Source organism: Varroa destructor, unplaced genomic scaffold (assembly GCF_002443255.2).
Source record: "Varroa destructor unplaced genomic scaffold, Vdes_3.0 BEIS01000004.1, whole genome shotgun sequence".
Lineage (NCBI taxonomy): Eukaryota > Metazoa > Arthropoda > Arachnida > Mesostigmata > Varroidae > Varroa > Varroa destructor.
Genome location: NW_019211457.1, coordinates 14,914,567 through 14,934,849, shown reverse-complemented (window position 1 = coordinate 14,934,849; position 20,283 = coordinate 14,914,567). Strand labels below are relative to the sequence as shown.

The window sequence follows — 20,283 nt, the reverse complement described above, 5'->3', positions numbered from 1 at the left end:
GACATTATTCAACAACAACAACGAAAACAGATTGGCCTTGGTTTAGATTGCTTGCAGGAGGGCTAGGTATTATTAAAGTTGCAAATTGACATAATAAGTAGACAGGCCGTAAAGGTCACTGCAATAATGCTTTTACGACCCTGGGCTGCATCGAAATGTCTTCGTGACGCCTGATTTTAACGTTTAATCCTATCAGCTAGATAGATGTCTAAGGCAGCGCCATCTCAAGCCACCGAAGTCAAGGGAAGGACACCCGAAGGTCATAGACCTAATGCAATCGTACTGATTGGTAGCAGTGTTATTAAAAAAAGGAGAGGAAAAACATCGAAAAGCTCACGGATTAGATTTGTTTGCAGGGAGGTAGATGTACGATAGGAACGGGGTTCTTCTGATTAGCGTCCATACGCGGTGCCGCTCTACAAATTGCTGTGAAATAAAAAAATAACGTTTTTCGATTCTCGAATCGGATATTTCGAGTTGTACATCCGCTGGTATTGTCATTACTCAATGGTTGAAACGCCTTGCAGCCCCTTTTTATACGAATCTGAATATATCGTACGTATTAAACATTTTACGGTGCTATACATTCCGTTTGTCTTGACGGTAATAGTATTTTCTAATTAAAGTAATAATTTATCTTTGCTTCATTTGTGATTGAAAGCCAAATTGTATCATTTTCCTCCGACTGCACATATATCGTTGCTCGTTCATAGAAAATCCTTTGTAAAGAAATGAGAACGCTCCTGGGGTATTTGACGTATACACAGTTGAATCCGACAGCCAAGTTCCATTTCTACTTATTGTGAATTCTATTATGGTTGTTAATAGACTGATCTATGATTTTGTAGTGGTCAAGTCAAAAACTTGTCCAGGATGAAAATAAGACAGAACAGAGATGTGTAACTTTTGCCAGAAACCCAGAATCAAAACATAGCCGAGAAAAGCAAACGATGCATTTAGTCAAGATTACATCGCTACCGCAAAGCCCCCTTTAGATAGTTAGTGCTAATGATAATAACAGTGAATATAATTATACTATTATTACAATCATTGTTACAACTGCACTTCCAGTTTCTCTTAATGCCGTTATAACTTATTCTGGTTCCAATTGGACTGTTATTAGCAACTAGTACAGATCGAATGCGGAGCATCGGCGGCGTCCACGCAACTTTGTAATACCTCATATTTATACCTAAGCAATACGGCCAATTTGTTATCTTGTACTTTCTTGAACTAGTTCCTTTTACGGTAGAAGTGCACCTACAAAGAAGTCGACTAAATGACAACATCATAATTTTGAGAAAACGAATAATCTAGTTCAAAATGGAAAGCGATCTCCAAACCTTTTTATCGGTATATCTGTTTTGAAATTCAACTTACGACAACGATCTCTTCTTCCTCAATTCAGACCCATTATTCCGTTTAGCCTTGTTAGCCCAATGCATTTCAGCTGAGCATCCCTAACAGCTCGAGCAGAGCGTGTGCTCGACAAGCGTCGAGAAGCGTGTGTGGCTATATATATACTGCATCGTCAGCGAATTTCAATCGGCGAAGCGATCTTCAACTCAGCCAAACACAATGCCTTCACTGTCTTGTTGTTCCGCTCCAGCGGAATACTCCGAATGCCCTCGATGTAAAACGAATGTTCTTTTACAAACTGGAGTAATACAGTTCACGTACAATCAGCACCACTAGAGTATCACCTTGATCGCTTAGTGGGTAGTGTGTTTATCTGCCAGTCTTAGAGTCCGGGTATAAACACATGTTGCTCCGTGCTGGGAGCGAACTGTCAAATGGTATGCCTAATGGCGGCGCCGGACCCAAGAATCATTCTGCATCATCAGATCACAATGTCTACTTTATATGAATCGAGCGTACGGTCCAGCACCACTGGTAGGACTTATTCCTTTCGATCACTAATTCTAAGTTCTTCCCTAAAAGTTTACCCAGTCCAGTAAAAGTCTAATAGGGGGGAACGGTTAGAGCCATCGGATCGTCGCCCTGCTTAGGTGCCCTACCTTGCCCGACGACTTAGTTCTTTGCGAGGGAGTCCCGTACGCCCTCTCAACCTGACAGCCATCCTGTTCAATGTCACTCACCTGTATCTTCATGCCGCTAAGCACAATTTCACTTTTTTCTTTGTTGTGGATAAGTGCCGCGCTACAGGTCGCCGATGTGTGGTGTGCCGTGTCTTGTGGGCCATTAGTGGAAGAACGCAAATATCCGATGAGACTTCAGTAAGTTTGTGAAGGTTGCTTTGAAAAGCTTTATGACCCGCGAGAATCTGTATGAAGTAGTAGTAAGTGGGCTTCCCAACGGGTCATGCAGTCTCGAATTCCATGTTAGGAGTCTACTGCTTCTGGAACAAAGTTAGCTATTGTCTTCCATTCTTTCTGCTACATTTTTAAGATCTTGCCTTCCGCATTACCTGCCAAGTCGTGCCAGATGCTCCTTTGTTAACTTCCAGGTCTCAGAGGGCGCGTAGAACTATGGCCATCGGATTTCGAACAGGTAATCCTGTCTACCCGACTTTTGTCGTAACCAGCTGAGATGTTCTTGCGGGGCTGACCGCTAGAAGAATTTCGGCTGTGACATACAGCAACGGTGAAGCATTTATAAGAGTACAGATAAAGAAAAGCCCGTCGTCTGGCTGTATGTCGACTAAACTAACGACACTCAATGCAAATGCATTAGTTCGTACGGTGCTACGGTGATGCATGTGCTATCTCTAGAACCGGTTTACTACGATCCATTCAATGTTAAAAGGCCGTCGATCTGCATTTTGTTTCTGGATAGCATCCTGTACATGTATTCGGCAGCCGATGGTGACGAGGTTGACGGACGCGTTCTTCATGTAGTGCAAACCGAAATTCGTTGTCAACTAAGCCAGTAGAATGAAACGGGTATAAAATACGAAACGAACGAAATTAATATCGCAAACGACGAAAGCGGACATTATCTCAAAAAAAAAAACAGAAACTGGACTTCATCGGAAATCTATAAATTGCTAAGCAAAACTGTGTACCATAGGGTGTCACTGCAGTATATAAGTTTGTCACCACAGAGCTTCGTTCTCACTAGCATTTCAGTCATCGATGTCGCCTATATCGGGCCACATGTATCTAAATATTACGCTTCCCTCCACGCAGCGCGCGACTGCGCGGTTCTTACTGCTTCAGGTGTATACGTACAGAGCTTTTAGTTAGTTTATGGCAAGGGACGAGGAAGACACGTACGGAATTTGTGTGTGAATGGGTGGGTGTCAGGCCATTAGATTCCCAATGAAGTGTACGAGTTATAGGGCAGATGCTGTTCGGTTAGTTATATATATATATAAATATATATGCATGTGTGTACATGTACCGTAGTGCACGGGCGTGGTCACATAACTACGCAGCGACTAGTATCAAGCTGTCAGCTTGATTTTTCCTGCTTTAGATTCTGAGGGCTGGCATGTACGTATGAACAGTCTAAACATTGACTCCACAGATATTTTTTCTGTGCTGAACGGTTTCAGTGCATCCATAATAATAAACATTCTTTAATAAGTGTTCATGTAAGAGGATCCACTTTGAGGGATAAAAAAACATATAGTTTTATTTTTTAGAACTATAGGAGATTGTTCTGTCGTATATTTTTTCTTTTCTATAAACATTCCGTCGTCATTTTCTTCCGTACATTTTTTCATATTTCTGTTAGGGTCTTCTTATGATGCTAGTAACAATGTTCCAACGTTAGTCCCGTATATGTAAATCCATAAATCCACAGTATCATCAGTCCCGATTTCAACTTACTTAAGGTGGTCTTCAATGTTTTCCAAAAAGCCCTATTAGGGACTTTTTTCCTAGTAACGTTCGATCGCAATGAATTTAACACAATGTACATTGTTTAGGGCTTCTTTCTATCGCTACCTATCGTGTTTGTGGTGCCCACTTCAGTGTAGATACTGACTAGATCAGCCACATCCAAGGCAAATGCATAGAAACACATGTTTCATGTCCAGTTATTTAGGCCCTTGTATAAAATGAAACAAATTTTCACAGAAACAACAAGCGGGGGATGGGTGCACTTCCAATTTAGTGTGAAGCTCTTCAAGGGCCTGACGGCTGTAGCAAGGCTAGAGAGTTGACGTTAGACTTGGGATTAGCAACCGGCTAAGTGATGGCTTATTGGGCGAAGCTCGTATAGGCGTGCTAAGTCATAAATACCTGGGTAACACTAACTCCTCCTATATAATCACTTTATATTCGATTGCTTCTTAGAAAGGATGGCGTCCGGAGCGAACACTCGGATTATCCGATTAGAAAGGAGCAAGAAATCTATCGCAATTAAAATCTTGGTCCTACTTATCTTAGTGACATTTAATATCTACTAGAGCGCAATCTACGAGCTTTGCTCCGCGCCCGTTTTACTGCCAGTCATTTTACTTTACCTGTGTAACCGCAAAGGGCTAATTGTATAATTTACTAGTATTTCTAAACGATAGCGCAGAGTTGTTCTCAAATGTGAAAAATGAGTAGAACTATGCGACCTTCGGTCTACAGCCAACCAACTTGACATGACGTTCTTTCATGAGGAACTTTTCTTTAGAAGCAAGCGTATTGATGCGGTCACCAATTCATCTTCCACGCAGGCCATTCCAGGAGAGAACTTTAACGACTCACAAGCAATTAACTCGATTTGTCAGTTCTCTGGAGGTTCTTCTTGGGATGAATAAACCTGTGAACTTTTACTAGTACAGATAGATGGATATAAGAGATCATCACTTTTGGCAGCAGGTACTTTCAACACCCCGTCGTCCTTCCGCCAGCGGAGGCCCTGATCGTTTACTCATGAAATGTTCGCTCTTTAGAAGACGTGCTGATATCACCAGCGAACAGTGGTTCCATCATTATCGTCGACGACGACGACGACGACGTGTACGCTGTCGTCATTGGGGAAGCCGTCAAATCAAAAGTGGGTTACTATCGTAATAGTATTAAGGCGGGTATTTCGCGATTTGTCTGGGGGGTGACATCTTGCGGGTCGCCGTTGTTGGGCTGGCTGTTAGCTTAACTAAGAAGATCACCTAACGTCGGTGAATCGCCTGCAGGAAAATAATACGAAAAAAGGTCTCGATGCGAAATGCATTTTGCTACTGATCCGATGAAACCGAATCTATAACTAATTAACTAAGTATATTTTGGGCTTAACAATAGTAACAGCAAGCATGACACGCGTTTGAGAAGCGGATAGCTTGTGGAGTCGATTTCTGGTGAGAATATATATGTGATTAGATGCGGCGTTCCAGGTAGAAGCGAAATAGATTTGAGATGATGCGGACGACTACTGTTTTTAAGGGAAGTGACCAGCTAGCACAGATAGAGCAGTTTAAATTATCCCGTCAGAAACATATGGCAAACCAAAAATAATCTGGATATTGTTCTTGTTATAGATATTTGTTTGGCTGGTTGACGCATGAGCATTGGCGTATGAGAAAAAATATAGGGGCAAATTTATCAAAGGATGTCGAATTTAATGTCTTGAGATGAGTTAACCTATTTGACAGACACTGTCCTACGCTTCAAGAGTTGCATGAGGTGAAGGAAAAAGACGCTTTTAGAGAAACAGGCGAATATGGCAAGACACGTAATTAGTGGCTCCATATTTGACACATTTCGAAAAATCTACACGCAACTATAGACACGATACACTTACCACAGCTAGTAGCTTGCTTCTGATTTACTCAATTTTACGCGTCTTGCAGATGATAGATGCATGATATTTGTCCGTAGAGCGGGCCACCTCTTACTACAATAAATTTAGGTGACTCGAGAAGCAGAACTACACTATTGCGACTGCCGCAAGTATTGCCGATCTACTGCTTCTTGGTGATCAGCATTGAAGCAATCATCGCCGCTAGGACGCGAACTCGCGGTATATCTAGTGACGGACCGCTCCTTATTTTCGAGATGTTACAGCATCTTCCTGCGAGCCATCGAGACTTTATCTCTACAAGCGTTTTTCGTCTCGCGGGCCATGTTTCGTTATACTATCATCGATTTATTATATTCGTTCTCCTGGTGACTTTTTTCCAAGGGCGTTCGATCTTACTCGTTTTTCATGTGCCTGCTTCACGCTTAGATAGATCCGCAAGTGGAAGATAAAACAGAAGGATACTCGTTGGCCAAAGTTGTCGCCAGTAAAAGACGAATAGGGCCACCCCGCTAAGTCACAGCTCCGACATCATGATAATGCGAAAAATCAAATCATCATGTCTTCATGATTCAATGATTTCATGGTCTTAATGATGCGACTGCGCTGACGACAGCGTCATTGTTGTCGTTGCGGCTAATGAAATTGAGTGCCACGCCGATAGTATCTATGGCTCCGATACCAGTCCACATTCGAAGGAAATCGGCAGTCTTTCCATACAGCGCCACCATCACGGCAGACGATTAAGACGACACAACATTTACGTGTGATTTTTCTCGCCATATCTGCGCTTTGCCTGACCTGTAACTCGCGTTCAACACTCGAAAACGCTCTGAGTTTCCATGGAAATAGCTACTAGAAACAAAAAAAAAAATACATATATATATATATATATATATATATATATATATGTATCGCTGCCGGCACGTCCTCTCCTGTAATTTAGTGCCGCGCACCGATTATTTAGATCGGGCGTACCCGTCACATCTAAGACACAACTTGCCTAACTGATTAATTTACCCATCGATTCGATAGGCATGACAATTCGCAATTCGTAGATGGTCGATTCTAGAACACTGATTCTGATTAACTGATTTTTTCCATCGTTAGAGACTATTTATCTAAAATGAAGCAATAGCTGCTTGATGAAGTATCTCGTCTTGTAAGTAAGGTATAGTAGACACCAACGTAATCAGAGCTGGATAGTTGCCGCAGGCAGACGGCTTCGGGTAGTGACTACGTCTTCACATGTATTTTGTCCTATTGTTCCCTTAGGACGTTTTCAAATTGTGATCGGTCGTGTCACCGGAGGACCGGCGCGACATCGGCTAATGATCAACTGGTGATTTATTCTCATCTGGTAGATTCAAATGTCGTTAATGGTAAATGTAAATAGAACAAACTCTGTCAGCCACAACGACATCAACGCCGCTAATTCCGGTTCTCAACCCACTCCGTTGTCTCAACAGGGCGAGCCAAAAAATTTTGGCCACCTTCTGCTCCATGAAATTTTATTGTAGCCACTTCTAGTCGAATAGCGTGCCGGCGGTCGGTTGTACATTGCTGTAACTCGAGACGGAACTACTAGATCTACCGTTTTCATACCCCTGAAATGTTTCATTTAAGAGTTGTCGGTATTTTGCTTTAAATACTTAACGCATTGTTGAGCCAAAGTTACCATTTGGCGACATCGTCTATGCCTCGATTGGTATAACGGTTTTTAGTCTTGCGATCTACAAAAAATTGATTTATTATATTTGTAATTGAATTATATATGACTTATGATAGTCAAAGGCTGTGGTGTTCATATGAAAATGTTTACAGCTCTCGATGCATCGGTTGTTGCTATTCGTTGGCGGTTAAGCGAGTCGCTTAGCTAAAAATGTTTTAAAGCATTTAGATAGAAACCGTTGAGACTCGGACGAAAACTATTTCAAAAGAGAACATTTACTGGTGTTCAGATCGATTTTTGCCCTAATACCGCCATCACGAACTTCGCAACACTAGCCCCTAGGTCCATTACCTGAAGGACCCAGTCAAAAGTTGAATCGCAGAACAAGCGCTGTGCAATTAATAACGATATTGGGCTTTCGTTTAGTATATCTGTAATGACTCTTCCTAATCGAGCTCTGTTCAGTATTTTTATGACCTTGGTATAAGCTATTAGGCTGATGTTGTCCACTGGTGTTTGCGACAGGTGACGCATCCATCGAAGTCGTTTAAATATCATCGCCATCAGAGGTCCCGTTACGCCCTTTTCCGCTACAGCACTTCTATAAGTGTGGCTTATAACTAGATCCGGCATCTTGACATTTTAGCTTTGAAGTCAGATAACACAACAAATCTGTTGGCCGATACGCCTTCATTATGCCCACACATTTCGATGCCAACCTCCATCCACAATAATTTCGGCCACAAACCAGAAGATCCTACGGTCGTTGGCCATCGCCATGACATAACTTCTACTGGGTTCGATTTGTTGTTCGCCGTTATTATCATCCCACTTTGGCCCGTTTAGCAACCCGGGCCTGGCCGTTTTTCTGTCGTCTGCTCATACTTTCTATACTTCGCCTTTCGCTGTTGTTATTGTCGTCGTCGTCGTCGTCGTCGTTACTTAACTGGCGGTCGTTTTCAAACGCTCAGTGCCACTGTGTCCGGCCTCGTTTGCTGTCATTACACTCTCTTCTGTCGCTATTTTCTCTTCTGCAATATTTGCTATCACTGTTAGAATAATATCTATAGAACTGCTCCCCTTTTCACGGCGTTGACGAGGCCGCGTCTGCTAACGGTTCTCCTTCACGGCTCATGTCACGACCTCTCCAATCTAGCGGTGCAATCACGGTGCGGAATCGCATGTCACGTATGCGAAAGCTTTTTGGATCGTGACAACATCGATTCTTCTTTAGAGACGAGGTAGCATTTAGTCTAGCTTTATCCCTTATATGTATAGCAACAATGAAGGAACAGTGCCGACTGCAACATACAACAGGGACATTCGAAAAACGTTACTGGAAGGGGAAATACTGTGACGCGTCTTAGAAGATTTTTCTCTAACCTGCAACCGTCCACGATAGTGACGTGAAGATTTCGCCGATGGTACTCCACCTACACCGGCTGTTACAGCTGCTGCCGTTGCTGCTGCTCAGATTTCGGCAGAATCTTCTGTCAGTTTTCTTCTGCTACGACGGCGACAGCAGAAGCTCGCTCAGGTTTTCAAGCAGCGAAATCCGATACAGCTGAAAAGCTAAGTTCACCAGAACAACGTTGCGTCTGCTGGAACATTAGAAGTGACAGCGAAAAAAGCGACGGCTATTGGATATTAAAGAGCTGTCGGGCTGTACCAATGATAACAGCGACTGTTGTTGTTAGCGGACCGATCGCGCAAAGCTCACCATTTCATTGATATCACGTTTATGATGATATCTCCGTCAGCACTTGGACAGTCATCACTGCTGTCGTGGGGTGCTTTAAGAATGACAGGAGCAATAACCATACCGGCAATTCTCTCTTCAGAGTCGCTGTTCTGAAGATTCGCAGATTTCTGTGCGAGTGTACACGGGCTTTTTTGAATGTGCATTTGTGCTTATGTGGTTTTGTCTTTGTTTTTGTACCTCTGTCTGTGTGTGTACGTGTGCGTATATGAATATATTATTGGGTGTATCTGTTTATTGGGGCATTTTGGATTGAATGCTTTTCGTAGATGCACGTGGTTTTCGCGCGAGATACCTCTGATTAGGTGGCGACGTGCGTATACGTCAAGCGAGAGATTTACCATTGTAGGGCGTCGTACGAAAGCAGCATTTTATAAAGAATAGGGGAACGATGAGCAAGGCGATTTACTTTGCATATAAATGGTATATATGTGTTCCGTTTTGGAGCATCGGCGATCAGCCAGATTGGTATACGACGACGATATATAAATGGACCGCATTTAAATGGTCGACTTGTTGTTGTCGCATAAAAAGTATCCTTTTTTTTGTGTGAAGCGCTGAATGGAAAATTAAAGTGCTAAAGGTATGGATATCTATTCATGCCACTTTGACTTGATACTGTAAGAAATTCATCAAATGTGAGTGTATTAAACAGCTTGTCGGAAGCAAGTAGCAAAGGAGAAATGATGCTGCTCACAAATAGTGTTTCTCTTAAAATTTTTATATATAATTATAAAATAGTAGACTATTGATTAGGATAATCCTCAAAAGAATATCTTCTATATTTAAGGGAGACTGGTTATCATAGCGTTTATCACCGCGATATTATAGATCGATTAGTGTCTTATGCTTATTTGCTGAATAAAAAGACAAATACGTACCATCATTATGGGAAATGTAATGTCTAACCAATTTTCGAAATGGCGAACACGATCGCGACGCCGTTTACATTCATACACAATATCTAGCAGCAAATCGTTTACTTTTTAGACTCTACTATTCCTTCGCGGTCACTTCGACCGGAAAATCAATCTAAAAGCATTTTTTACTTCCTTGAGCAAGCCACACGCTCTACGTCTACACCGAATACCTCTTCTTGAACTTGAATAAAGTTCCGTATTCTTACAAGGTTCCGCTTTCTTAAGTGACAAATCCCCAAATTAACAACAGCACGTTTCAAGGTGATGTTGGCTACTTTTAGCGCAGTTTTCCTAGTCATTGATATCGTTCTTCTTGAGATCATATCTCTTATCGTTTCCCATTTATGCTATGCTGATCTGCTTTCCGTCGTTTTTGACTCGAAGTCGTTTGTGACTCGATACTTGTATTGCACTTATCTCTTAGGTACTATATTTGGTGCCGTAGATTCCTCTGCTGATTTCTGCTCTAGAGGTTGGGCAGAAGAAGTCTCCGGGCTAGCCATTATGTTTGCTGCTACCGTAAGCTACTATCTGTTGCCGCCAACATGGGCCAAATACCATAAAGTCATCCGACCAATATTCTCAAGTCAGTTACATACTATCGACCATGGCACACTTCTGTATTCAGGACCAGAGGCTCACACAATCGCTCCGCTTCTGTAGCTGATGCTGTACTATTGGGAGAAAGAAGAATCACAAAAAACTATCTTTTGGCGCTTCGGCAACTTCTGAGTGTTTGCCACATCCGTCCGCTAACATGCAGATACTAATACATATGGATGTGTATATATATGCATATATATATCTGCTTTGTAGGACTATTGACCCGTTCGGTCCGCAGCTAGCATCACAAACGCTATCAGTTAATGATATCTGAATCGGCGTCTATTATCCTGCTAGAGGTAATATTGATATATATTATAGCCGTAATAATGCTAGATACGGTGAGCGCACGGTCCGTGTTTGAACTGCCATCGTGCACTCATGAAGCAACGTGCGCTCCGATCTTCTGTCGCCAATCTATCGTTTATATGTGTCCAGCTTTACTGAGCGACTAAAAAGCTGAAGTAAAAACGGGCAGTTTTATGACCTGATGCATTATTTTTGCTATATCGTTACTAGATATGTAAACGTAAATTGTATGTAACGTGTACTATATATACATGGTAAGCTGAAACAGCGGACGGCGATTGGGCTAGATCGTTTTTCGATTCATGAAGTCGCGCGTTCCTTACGGGTGTGAGCAGATGTGAGTCGGGAGCACTTATTACGACATCATCGTTTGTCGTGGAGCAGTTTCGCTCAGCGCAGGAACGGCACCGGGTCCTGAATATCGTTGATATCCGCAGTCGCGCTCGGCAATTCGCTAGACATTACAATTGGCAGAAACGAATCTGAAAGAGGTTTTTAAGCATCAGATCAAAAGTACGGATATGCTGTTTAGAGGAGTGGTCTCTCTGGTCTTCCGTGCGTTTGCCATAACACTTTTGGTAGTTGTCATTAGCATCGTCTTGCTCACCTACTGTCAACCGTACGGTCTAACACAATACAAATGGAAAGTGGTCGGTACTAATCAGAAAGCCAAACAACAGAGACCCTTTTTGATTCGACTGATGCTCGGTGAAAAACCTAACCCAAAATATAGTTCGACCTGGCATGACAATAACTTTTACCAGTTCGTTTTACCATTGCATTATATAAAATAAACTATGCTCCCTAATACGAATCAGTGCCCAGTTCCCGATTCGGTTGCAATTTCCGGTCGAACAGCTCTGCGGCACTATAAAAATCCACTCTTTTTTCTTTAAACATACGTGACTTTTTGTGCTCACACAGATTGTATAGTGTGTGTCATTCGCAGGATTGGAAGTAATGGTCCCTGGTCCCTTTCGATTTAAAGCTTCACCGTACGAACCGTCGTGTCGAGGGTGCGCACAGAAACTAATCATAAAATTAATTGAAATGACCTTACAGTTAAGAAAATTAAAAGTGAAGTTCTACTTACAGTTTAGTAGTACAATTAAAAAGTATGTATTCTTTCAGCGTTCTATATAAAGATATGGAATATTATAATCATATTAAATGCTATATCAAAACGAGCACATACGCCCCAAACAAGCTAGACTCGAGTTCGACGTCCATCCTTCGAGCCATCTTTCCCTCTGTAATGCAGGCTAGGTTATAAGATCATTATCCTTCAGAAGTCGCGTTTTTTTCTACGGCGCGCTGCGTGATCCATATATGTATGCATATATCTTTCAGTTTCTTGGCAGAACACTCAAATTACGTAAGCAGCTTTCTGACGCCTTATGGTGATCGCTTCGTTGCATTCATTTACGCGGGGCGAATCCTTCTGTCAGTCATCAGTTTTCTCATCATTATTCGTTCCTATTCACTTGTGCGTGTCCACACGCTTCTGCCATATGCAAGACAATACGCGTGGCCACTTCCCTACGTTCCCGCAACCTCTGCTCATTAACTAATACGGTATGGATCTGTTCTGCTGTTTTGGGTCTAATTTTTTATGATCATATAGTTGTGGTTAGGGTAACGCTGCGCTCTGTTTCCAGCAGCACGTACGTCGGGAAGGATGACAGCCGGTAGAAGGAAAGGGTTTCACGATCATTAGCCGCTAGCGGCCTCAGCGAGTATCTTGTATCGTTCACTTGTATCAGTCTCGTGCGTATTTATCGTTTCCCTTACCCCCTCCGTCTTTTTTGTCCATTTTGTTCTCAACAATATTGATTCCGTTCCGGCCACGGGTGGCAAAAGGTGGAGGGTGGCGTATGCCAGGCGTCCTTGTAATCTTCCTCTCCCACCGGTTTCGCCAGCCGGTGCCGACTGGCGCGTACGTATTGTAAAACAGGCAGATGACGACGAAGAGGGTTAGGGTGTCCCTGCGCGGATACGGACGAGCAAAGTGTCAGCTCTACCGCTGGCTTTCAGCCGCTCGGCAGTGAAACGGCGGCCTGACGCTACGTGAAGAAAAGCTGAAAGGAGGGCCCGCTTCGGCCACCTCGCCACTGCCATCTCGTCTTGTTCATCGGCAAAAGACGTCAAAGTATTTGCTCCACTCATCAGCTAGCAAAACCCAATCAAGTGGGACCGCCTAAGACCCACAAGTCCGCGAGATCATGAAACACTATGGTACATTTCTAACATAATATGAAGCTCGGGTATCTATTTGACACACGGCACTGAGTCGTTCCAAGAGGAAAAGCTAGACTACTTCAGGGGCAGGAGCGGTCGACCACGAGATTTATTTGTAGTGAGCGCTTTTGACTTTGATTGGGCTCTGCTCTCCATTCACGAGTTGAATGTAGTGGCGTTAACGGGTCAGAGTGATTGGAGAGGTCGAACATGGGCCCTCAAACATCAGTGTTGGGCGCAGAGCAGCGTCTCCGAATACAGACCGCGCGCGTGTTCCGTGAGTGTTGTGGCTACTCATTGTATTGACGGTGTTCCTCTCGCTGGCTACCCACGGCATTACGAAGAGTGACAGACATAGAAAAATTTAGTGCGTCTTTTCATCTAATCGGATTCTCCAACCACCTCGTTCTATAATGCATTTACCAATGGCAGAATTGTTTAGTTATTGCTGAATCTGGTTACTGTTTACCTATCGGAGTCATTCGGCATCTGCGCGCATTACGGAGCAATTCTTCATTACATAGTACCGCAGCGCTCGTCGATCTACTTGGCACCTCAATTACAACTGATACTGACACTTTTGCGTCGTATGCTGTTATTTATTCTTATTGGCTGTATATGCTTGGCGTAGTTGTGACTGAGAGTCCACGGAATTGAGCGGGGCAAGCGAATTTCAGAGAAACCCTCATTTGGCGATGTAGCGGCAGTACGGACCGGCTGACGCACGCGGTCATCGAGTTACCAGTAGATATCGACCGTACATAACCGCTGAGGTAGTAACAGTTGAACTGTGGAAACATCACAGAGAGAACGGTCAAAAACCAATTCATCTGTTTGGTAAAATATTAAATTTGTGCTGCAATAGAGATGTTTCCGTGTGTTATAGTGCGATTTAACAGTGAAACTGGCTTTGCCCTATTCAGATACACTATGCAATAGTGTTTCTTGTATGGACGGAGTATGCCGTGGATCATGGGCCACGCAAATTGTACTTCGGGGTAGTGTCAATATAACTATTTACACAACTGTACGACACAGGACTATTTGCTGATTACGCAATCATTTGTGATCGCAGTAGTGTTTATTACACTTCTCCGATATTCCGGCCACGGTGATTGAATACGATAAGCCATACTCAACGAGACATTGAAAGATGCGCTAGCAGTGTCTGGGTAACGCGTGAAGAGGCATCAGACCTGTGAAAACAATTACAGACAGACCAACGATAACAGGGAAGGAACGACAACAATAAGCCAGCGAAGAATCCAGCGGAATAGGATAGATCGATCGCGAACTGGTGCCATATCAAACATAACAAGTCGATAAGGTAGCGGCTATTTCTGGTCACCGTTGTCGGCCGATGTGCGCCTTTTCAGGGCTCAGTGTTACTTCAGCCTACGGCTGACCACCATAAACCCGTATACTTGAATATATTAGATACTACTCAAAGAAATGGCGTCCGATGGTTGTCGTTTGTTCCACTAGCCGGTGACAACTTCGAGCCACCCGTAGATTATAGAAATCTAGTGGAGGACGAAGAAGCTAATTGGTATAGTGCTAACCGTAGCAGCAGTAGACAACAGTGTAAAATCACTACCGACTTCAATCGTCATATTCATAATAAACACTAATTTTTATCATGTAATAATAGTAGTAATAATAATAATTTTAAGAAAGTTCCTCGCCAATAATAACTGCTGCAGCCATTCAAGTTCATGATTCACGAAATAACATCCGTTATAGGCAGGCTATTCAGTATTTGTGGTAGCGGCCGTAACGTAGCACGGTTGCGGCGCAAGGCTGGACAGGTGTTTCGGAAATAATCTCGTTCCCCATAGTTTCCGTACCAGCGGCCGCTTTAAATGGGTGATCTTATTTTTTGACAATGACGTACACGCGAGTGGATGGCAAAACATCAGGGGCAGTGGGAAGCCGTTTGCTTGTTTGCCGTTATTCAGGAGGCATCCAGGAATAATGGAATACTGCTAGCACTGCTGGCATGTACCGTAGCGTTAATTACTCGTTTAGCATTCTTGTGAGCATTCAATCCAGCTAACGAGGCAATAGATTATTGCTGGTTAGCCAAAAGTGGGAGGATCTGTTGGTAAAATCTGCTATAACCGATACGCTACTGTAGTATGGACTTGTACCTCGGTTTTGTGCTAGCGTTGACGTTCACTAGCATCAGGATGTTATCAGCTAGCTCAGGAGAATGCTTGCCTAGAGCGTATCAGTGACGAAGGAGTTGCCGGCGACAGTTCGACACGAGAGGACAACGTAAAGGTACGACTACGTCTCAGTGCGATGACGTTTCCAGAGTCGCTTGATGTTTAGCCGGGAAAAGCACGCTTCGCATAGCTGTCATCTATGCACGAAACGAACAGAGAGTTTGTCGTAAAAAGTAGTGGTTAATTGTCAAGTGAAGCCGATTAAAAGATTGAGAAATCTTCAGTACTCGTACGTGAAAGAAATACTTTTTCTTAGTGTCATTACTTTGCACATTTGATTTATGTGCGTACGTGAAGCTGTACAGAACAACACGTCAATAGAGATATATAGAGCCAATTCGAGTTACGGCGGTAGTTAAAATACTCAAGCGTTCACACTTCCACGAGGATTGTACCGAAGAAAAGCAATTTGCGTTCGTGAATTTGTCAGCTATATCCAGTTTGAAGGATTATCAGCAGAAATGTAAACGAAGCGCATTTGGGAATAAAACAGGGGAGGACTCGATGAGACAATTTTGCATAGGATACTGACCCATCTCAGTTTCGTGATATATGATGCCGCGTAGAAATACTGGGCGGGAAGCAAAAATACGTATTTGACGATAACTAGCCACTTGCATCTGGTGAAGTCAGCCGTTTTTGTAGCACCGTATGGATTGATGCGCGGGACACCTTCTCGATCTCGGATCTCTTCAGCTGATGGCTACGTTCATCTTGATCATTCTTTTGTGAATCTTTCGCATAATCTACCAGAGTTCAGGACCCCGTGAAATCTCATTCTGGCTAACGTTCCAATAACAACAGCAGATTCTGACTGTTCATACGAAGACCCCACGGCAACAATGAAGTTAACAGTGTTTGAATTCGATAAAGAACTACTCAATCCGATTCTGGAAAAGAAGGCTGCGAGTAATGAAAACTTCGAACAAACTAAAGGTTAGAAACAATCAAATATCTAACATAGATTTTGTGTTCACAATAGGCAGGCTTTGCCCATATGGGGCAACCAATATATATATATATATATATATTTGGTGAATGAACTTTTATAGTTACTTGTATGGAATGGAAGTATGCATCGGCTCCATATTTCAGGGGGTTATGATTTGTTTGTTTGAGATTAACCGTCGTAACAGTTATCATTGTAAAGGGAGGCGGACGATGTCCACGGTATCACAGTTCGTGTCATTGAAATCGTATCCTGTACATACACGTGCTACAGATGCGGGCGTGGTTTAAACGTACGTAAATTGCCGATACGTGTAGATCGATGCGTGTTTTCGAACGCTTACGCTTAAAATTTGGGATAACCGCAAAGAGGCAAACGTGTCTACTTTATGAAGTGTAAGAAGCTTGCTTTTGCAGTTCTATTGTAGGTCATCACTTCATCTATGTAAATTCTGTCGTATAGTTGTTATATGGATTTCGATAAAATTGGACCATCTGATTTGACACAAAAAGCCACAACTAAAGTCACCCGTTCGTCTGACATCAGGGCAGAACCATTGTATTATACAAGATTTGTTGCTATCCCAGTATCCGACAGATAGCAAAGGCCATGTTCGTACCAATTTTCTAGGCATACATTGCAGCCAGCAGGGCAACGAGCCCCGTATCAGACAGCTGTCAATAGACAGCATTTGAGTCACACCCGCAGACATCGAATTTGGCAAAATGCCTTACCTTAACAGTAGGACAGTGTCATATCCTAATCTTCGTTGCATATAGCGAAGGGTATGGTTTTGTGACTTAGCATCGAGCGCCGGCAGAGACAATTATTACTTACCGGTAAAAGCTGGATTATTGTTATACTACTATAATAGGGTGTGACCAGAGATTGTTTATTTTTGTCGACCAGGTGGGAATATTTGCCCTGTCGAAGGAAATATATGTCAGGATGCGACTGTTGCGAGCCTTTGAATAAACGCCGCTTCTCTCAGCCCTGTTGATCACCAAGACAATAGGTTTTTGCAGTGACCATTCTGACGACCATTAACTCGTTAAATACATGAACAAAGAGAGAAAATAGCTTGAATCGATTGATTTCAATTATTACGCTCGATTAATGTACGTTATAATACAGAGGCGTAGCAATGATTCCGTCAGTCTACATGCGCCTTCGTCCGTACGATTACGTTGTTAGGCATCCTTTGGCGTGTACACAAAAAGCAAGATCTCAATAGAAAATATATTGTATAGTAAATAATTCAAGTGCTTCTCGTTGTCCGATCCGGCAAAACGGGTTACGAACGGTAGGAGTATTGAGTAAACGCTATAATTCAGTTGACCTTGATCGGCCATGTGTGCGGTTACTGTATATTTCAAACGATTATACCGGAGGAAAGATTCTACGTGCAGAAGGAACAGGTGCGTTCTGATTTGCCAGATTTATCGGAATGATGTTTGAATCTAAATTTACGTTTTGTAGTTAAAAAAAAAAGGAAGGTATATAATTTTTTACACTCGTCTTCGCCTCTCTAGGATGGATAGGCATGTAAGCACAATAGTTACGGGACTGTCGTCAAGGGTCGCTGTGGGGTGCCTTCTGCCAGCGTGTCATTGGCCTCGAGCCTAGGGCATAATATGTTTTTGATCGGCAAATTCGTTACGACTAATTGACTATCGTGTATGTATAACGTCCTAGCATAGAATGTAGGTGTTTTCATTTTGCTATACGAGTGCTAAAAAAGAATCGATGCGGTTGAGATACTGTAAATGGGGTGAAATTTAGCTCGCCAAATGCTTCATCACATGTCAGCCGTCTATATGATTCTTTCGATAAGTTCTCGTGTCGTAAGTATATTACTTATAGTCATGTATCAGCTCGCGACCACACCGATTAGAACAATGTAATTACGTTAATATCAGTGTTATTTGCTACATGAATTTGTTTCATGAGCATCGAACCACTGTTTCTTGGAGCCTGTTTTCTATTAAGAATACCTTTTCCTGTGTGAACAATATTCGCTTGATGTACTCGTTAGGTGTGAGCAACGCCAAAAGTTCTTCTGAGCATCTTCATTGAAGCATAAGCAAATGCTTCAAATCAGCTCTTTCCGCAACTCAAATTAACTGTGAGAAAGAATTTCTCGCATTCTAGGTGGGTTCGGGGCCTAGCATAGATCGTTGTAGCTTCCAAGGTGTCCTTCGTCATGACCACGATTAGCAGCTAATCCCGTGAGTCGTACGAAGCTTAATTGTGGCTTGTTCGTTTTTTAATACACCTTAATTAACGGAAAATTACATTAAGTAATTTTTATAAACAGATATACGTACTTTATATATATATATATATATATGGATATACGGATTTACGCGTTCGACAGGTGTAGTCTTGCCAGCTTCAGTAGTATTGCAATGATTATACGAACAGCTACCGACTCCACCAATGAATGTTTATATCACGCTCAAAGTTTACGTACACATACACGTACTAGTATAGATGTGTTGGCTTGATGCTACCGTACTGTGAGGTCTCAGTTAGCTGTAACATCCCGTGTAGTCGACCTCGTCTTGGCCCTTCTTATTCGTTAGAGGATGTGTCATAAATAAGCTATTACACGATGTCCCATTCGCATGCAATGCCGATAACATTGTTAAAGGTCATTTAATTTGCAATCTACGCCTGTACGTCTTTTTCTGCAATAACCCTTAATCCAACGATATTTTGAAAAAGGCCTCACGATAACGTGCAAGTGCTAAGCTTTACCTTGCTTTAGGTGTGTCTGACACAGAGGAACCAACCTATGTAATTAGTTAGATCGACATTGTTATGTCGTGTTCATAGCGCGGTTAAGCAATTGTGCTTCTATGCAGATATGTTTTCAGCTATGCACAACCGCAACATAGAAAATTAGCTAAATTACATTAAAAGTATATACGTTACGTATTCGGAAATACTTTTGTTGTAGGTAAAGTCGGCAGACGGCAACCAGATTACCTTCTGCACAGAGCACGGGCGAAGATACTGACATATAAAGCCTCTGGTGTAGAATTATGTAATCTGTTTACGTGAACAGAACATTGAATTTAAGCGAACTCCTTTGTTTGTTACGTTTTACTTGAATGAATGTTTATGAAAAACCGATGCGTAGAGATAATGAATTTGGAGAAAATTATGGCCAAGCTATACCTATATTTCTTAGCTCGCACTAATGCACTTTGCTTGGCTATGACCGTTTGCTACTTTTGCCCTGTTCCTTAGCATAGAAAGGCCTTAAGCTAAACTGGGCTCTAGGCTGCTTAGACAAAGAAATTAAATAATGTCGTTGATTCTTGCTCATCCGTAAGTAAGGGATTCAGTCTGCTAATATGACGGGTATACATTAACTAACTATCCACAGATGAAGGTGTAACCGTTATTCAGCCGAAATAAGCTGCTCGTTTTTGCTTTCGACATATAATTTCTGGCTGTTTCTCGGAGTAGCTAACGTGGTTTGCCTCTGGAATGCGAGCCAACATTCATTCTGCTTGAGAAAAGGTGTAGCCGAAAAACGTAGTGTCCTTAGGGACCCCGCTTGGTGTGACTGCGGTACTCCTTCGACATTGTCCTTTCGACCCGTTGCTGGTATAAAACACTCAAAATGACGCAGCTTTAACATAAACTAATTTGGTCTTGCGAAAAAGAGGGAGCAGCAGCGTCTCTCAGGGAAGGAGGCTCAGCGTCCAGTTAGCTAACGAAGTCAGGCATAGCTCGAGGAGGAGACATTTAGAAGTAAAAAGCGGGCAATCGAAATAAACTCTTTCCCGAAGCGAAAAACTTTTCGGCCGAAGGGCAGAATACAGACGGGAAAAATAGAATGGTCAAATTAACCCTAAGTTTTTTTTATTGCTGCTGGAAAGCGCTAATGTAATGATGCG

The 20,283-nt window shown here is 42.5% G+C and overlaps 1 protein-coding gene and 1 long non-coding RNA gene across 10 annotated transcripts in view; one reads left to right on the top strand and one right to left on the bottom strand.

Moving 5' to 3' along the window:
* LOC147755881 (uncharacterized) overlaps positions 1-3,200 on the bottom strand; it is a 28,196-nt gene extending 24,996 nt beyond the window's left edge. For both annotated transcript variants that reach the window (XR_015325985.1, XR_015325984.1), the window contains exon 1: positions 2,100-3,200. This is a non-coding gene — a long non-coding RNA (uncharacterized LOC147755881). The remainder of the gene's footprint in view (positions 1-2,099) is intronic.
* Positions 1-20,283, top strand: part of LOC111249828 (rho family-interacting cell polarization regulator 2-like) — a 76,491-nt gene that overhangs the window by 34,495 nt on the left and 21,713 nt on the right. The window contains exon 1 of one of the 8 annotated variants that reach the window (XM_022804202.2): positions 12,919-16,359. The exons of the other annotated variants lie outside the window; for them this stretch is intronic. Within the exon in view, the coding sequence (XP_022659937.1) occupies positions 16,266-16,359 (94 nt within the window). The 5' untranslated portion in view covers positions 12,919-16,265. Of the gene's footprint in view, positions 1-12,918; positions 16,360-20,283 lie in introns of those variants that run through there. 8 annotated transcript variants of the gene reach the window in all.